A 4,057-nucleotide genomic window follows, 5' to 3' on the forward strand; every position below is an offset into this window, starting at 1 on the left:
ATATGTCATTGATGATGTGCCTAAAAACTATCACATGATGGTGGAGTCATCTTTACAAATGCAAGCAAATAGTTGATGTATTGGCCACACACCAGATGCAACCTATTGGAAGGGAGAGAGAGAGAGAGAGATCCCCGTAGGCCTATGACATAGAGTATAGCCCAAATACTACTCTCCACATCAAGAGCTTCGAAATAATTCTCCCCCATCTAAAAATTTCTAGCAAAGTTGCTAAGGTGCCCCTCTGCATATTAAAGCATATCATCCCTACACCCTTGCAAAAGCCCCATGTTGACGATGACATTTGGGAAGACACTAGATCCCATTAGAGTAGTCACTACGAAAATTATATTTTTGATATTTCTTGCTATGGATATGGTTTTATTTTAGTCAAGTGTGACTATGACAAAGTAAATAGGAGTGCATTGGACATGATGGAGGTCCTAGTGGATGTTTTATGTGTTTTAGTTGGGGATGCCTAACTAGCCTGTGATTTGCCATGCTAGCAATGGTAGTTATTGTGGGTGATTCCATGTTAATACTAATATTGTGGGGGATTCCATGTTGATACTGATGTCGCTAGTTTTTTTTGTGTTATGTTTGATTATTGTACTTTGAGTGCAATTATATTGGGATCGATTGATTTGGTGATTCGTTCGATTGATTGTTAATAACTAATGTAATTGGTGGCTTGACTACAAGTGATGGAACTACTTTAGAGGTGATGCATCCATGAGCCTTGTAAAAATAATGAATACTAAGCCATGGGCTATTAATTGTAGATGAGGGCATAGTAAGCATTGTGATATTTTGAGCTACTAGGGATGCTTTTGGATGTACTATTTTTTGTTCTTTACTTTTGGAATATACTTGAATTATAAATACTCAAGATGGGATGCAAGAGCCAACATCTAAAGGGGGTAGATTGGACCCCATGACGCATCATTTCTCTTCTTTCTTTCTCGTTTTCTTGTTCTTTGTTTCTATGGTTGTGGTAATTTATGAGTTTGTGGGCATGGCTACTGTAATCTCACTTTTTGTTTATGAGGAGGCAGCTCTTAACTCTCACGTGCGAATTTTGCAATTGTATTTTTGGGGCGATTTCCATTACTGTCTATCATAATTATCCATCTATGTCACAACCCTTTGATGAAAAAGAATTGACCTACTTTGCATTCATCCTCCCACTTGATGGTCCAACTGTGAAGGATGTGAGTTGGTAGAGGATTAATCTAGATTCTACAGAGGAATCCTATGCCAATTCCAAGGTTCTTAAAATAATAAGATGGCAAACAAGCTTGAAACTTTTGGAGACTCCTTAGAAGCTAATGTGGTCGTGTCCTCCTTCCTCATCGAGGCCCGTGTGGAGGTAAAAGAAGCTAAGGTAGCAGGGAGGGAGGGGGTCCAGGTGAGGGCAATCCAGTGACAAAGGACGTGGGAACAAAGGTGACTGCCTATGTGTGATGTTCACATAGTGTGGACATTGTGCCCGTATGATCTCATCTTATTTGGTTGTAATGGCCATTGCGTAACAAAGTTTGCAATTGGATCTACTACTCTTGATGGATGCTTAGTAGGGGGTAGGCAGGGGGGGACCTATCCTTCTACCAGACAATTCCATGCTTGAATAGTTGTGTGCCACATTAATGAACACTCCTTTTGCAAGTCCGATGTGCGCCCCGTCAAGGTCGCGACTAGCGTTGATGTCCTACGTAACCTGTGGAATCAAACTTGATGACGCTTACACAACCAGTAGAACGTCGCCCCTGTCAACGTCAACATTTGCGGCAGCCCTTGAGGCTCAGGAAAGATCGTTGGTCGGCATGACAAGCAACCGGATGCTGCACGTCTCCCAAAGGAATATCTGTATGGAGACGGGGGATCATTCCGATATTCCTTTCTCAACAAGAGAAGCTGAGGTGGCAAGCAGGGAGGGGGTCCAGGTAAGCTCACGAGGAGTGCTTTCGAGACACCCGTAGAACGTGATCAAATCAATCAATCATCTTCCTCTCTTTCTCAATTCTTCATTTTCTGCTTTCAAGCTTCGTTGCCTCCATAGCCAAACCCTCCCCTTCCCCTTCCCCTTTCGATGGGTGTCGACTACTACAACATCCTCAAGGTCCCCAAATCTGCCTCCGATGACGACCTCAAGAAAGCCTACCGTAAACTCGCCATGAAATGGCACCCTGACAAGAACCCTAACAACAAGAAGGAAGCCGAAGCCAAATTCAAGCAAATCTCCGAAGCGTATGAGGTTTGTCTCCAATCCTTTCTCCTTCCCCGCTTTCGAATCTGTCGGTTGTTAATCTTGATGTTTCTCTGGCTCCCAGGTGCTCAGTGACCCCCAAAAGCGTGCAATTTACGATCAGTATGGCGAGGAGGGGTTGAAAGGCAACGTTCCTCCTCCAGGAGCCGCGGGTGCAGGCGGTGCTGGGTTTGCAAATGGTGGCGGGCCTAGCGTCTTCAGATTCAACCCCAGGAATGCGGACGATATCTTTGCTGAATTTTTTGGTGGATCTAGTCCTTTCAGTATGGGAGGATTAGGAGGCATGAGTGGGAGAAGTTCCAGGAGCCCGTTTGGGGATAGCATGTTCGGAGGTTTTGGTGGCACAGAGAACGTTTTCCGGTCGTTTGGTGAACCTGCACCCCCTTCGGGTCCTAGGAAAGCAGCTCCACTCGAAAGCAAGCTTCCATGTACGTTAGAAGAGCTATATAGTGGCTCTACAAGAAAGATGAAGATATCCCGGAACATCGCAGACGCTAGCGGGTATGAGGCTTTATGTGCCAATTCGAAGTTTTAATGCCCTTTGCAATCTCGTTTCTGGATTGGCACATGTGACTTTTTCTCTCATCTGATACATGATTATGTGAGGACTAGAATTTTAGGAAATTTCTTTATAAAGATGTGGGCTTGCGAGCGGTTGAAATGATGATTTTTTGTTTTCCTTTTTCAGGAAAACAATGCCTGTGGAGGAGATACTAACAATTGACGTAAAACCGGGCTGGAAGAAAGGTACAAAGATAACCTTTCCTGAGAAAGGCCATGAACAGCCGAACGTTGTTCCTGCAGACCTGGTTTTCGTTATTGATGAAAGACCTCATGAGGTGTACAAACGAGATGGGAATGATTTGATTGTGAACCAGAAGATTCCGCTAGCGGATGCACTTACAGGCACTAATGTGACGTTAAACACACTCGATGGACGCACATTAACTATTCCTATTAATGAGGTCATCAGCCCAGGTTACGAGAAGGTTATACCGAGGGAAGGAATGCCTATTGCAAAAGAGCCGGGCAAGAGGGGCAACCTGAAATTAAAGTTTGATGTTAAATTTCCCAATAGGCTTACTCCGGAACAGAAGGCAGGCATCAAGAGGCTTTTTGGAGCCGGTTGATACCTAGTGCACTACGACTCATGGATGTTCAGCCATCCAAAATGTCAGCAATGGGCATACTCAGCTTTCTAGCAGGAGCTGATTGCAATGTTACGACGGTGACCAGGCCTCTTCACATGCGTCACTCAAGGTCCAGATAAGTTGAGTCTGGTCTTCCAAGTTTGGCTCCCTTTTACTCCAATTACAACAAGCTTGCTCACCTCTTTGTAAGGCTGCTGATGTCGATGCTTTGCTGGCTTGAGCTTGTACATGGTAGTTATGTCACTAAAACGGAAAATATAGTGTTATATAATGCGTACAAGGTTAACCAATGGCATGGGTCTGTTTGAGTATTAGATTGTCTGGATAACTCCCTTGTCCGAGGTGGGGAATTTTTTCAAATTTGAACAATAAACTTCTTATGCTGAATTCTAGACCTGGGAATTTCACTGCCACTAAAATTACATTTGCAAGAGGACATACATACATACATGCAAGCGTGTGGGGCCCGAGGGGGCAAAGGGGGGGGGACGGATTCAGCCCTGAATTTGAAGCCTTCAACGGGTTTCAAAGCCCTTATAGACATTCTAGGGAAGGCCAATGAAAAAAATCAGGTTGCAAATGCAGGCCAACAATTGAACAAGGTTTAATTTTTTGCATTTAATTTACGCCTATTTACTTC

The 4,057-nt window shown here is 44.0% G+C and overlaps 1 protein-coding gene across 1 annotated transcript; it reads left to right on the top strand.

Moving 5' to 3' along the window:
- Positions 1-1,994: 1,994 nt before the first annotated feature.
- LOC147898108 (uncharacterized) lies at positions 1,995-3,778 on the top strand. The gene is made up of 3 exons (XM_087378804.1): positions 1,995-2,254; positions 2,331-2,767; positions 2,955-3,778. The coding sequence occupies exons 1-3, from the start codon at positions 2,090-2,092 to the stop codon at positions 3,394-3,396; spliced, it is 1,044 nt and encodes a 347-aa protein (XP_087234930.1). The 5' UTR covers positions 1,995-2,089; the 3' UTR covers positions 3,397-3,778.
- The last annotated feature ends 279 nt before the right edge of the window (positions 3,779-4,057 follow it).

This window comes from Dipteris shenzhenensis, chromosome 9, assembly GCF_047967505.1.
Source record: "Dipteris shenzhenensis isolate YYH24624 ecotype China chromosome 9, Dip_SZ_1.0, whole genome shotgun sequence".
Taxonomy (NCBI): domain Eukaryota; kingdom Viridiplantae; phylum Streptophyta; class Polypodiopsida; order Gleicheniales; family Dipteridaceae; genus Dipteris; species Dipteris shenzhenensis.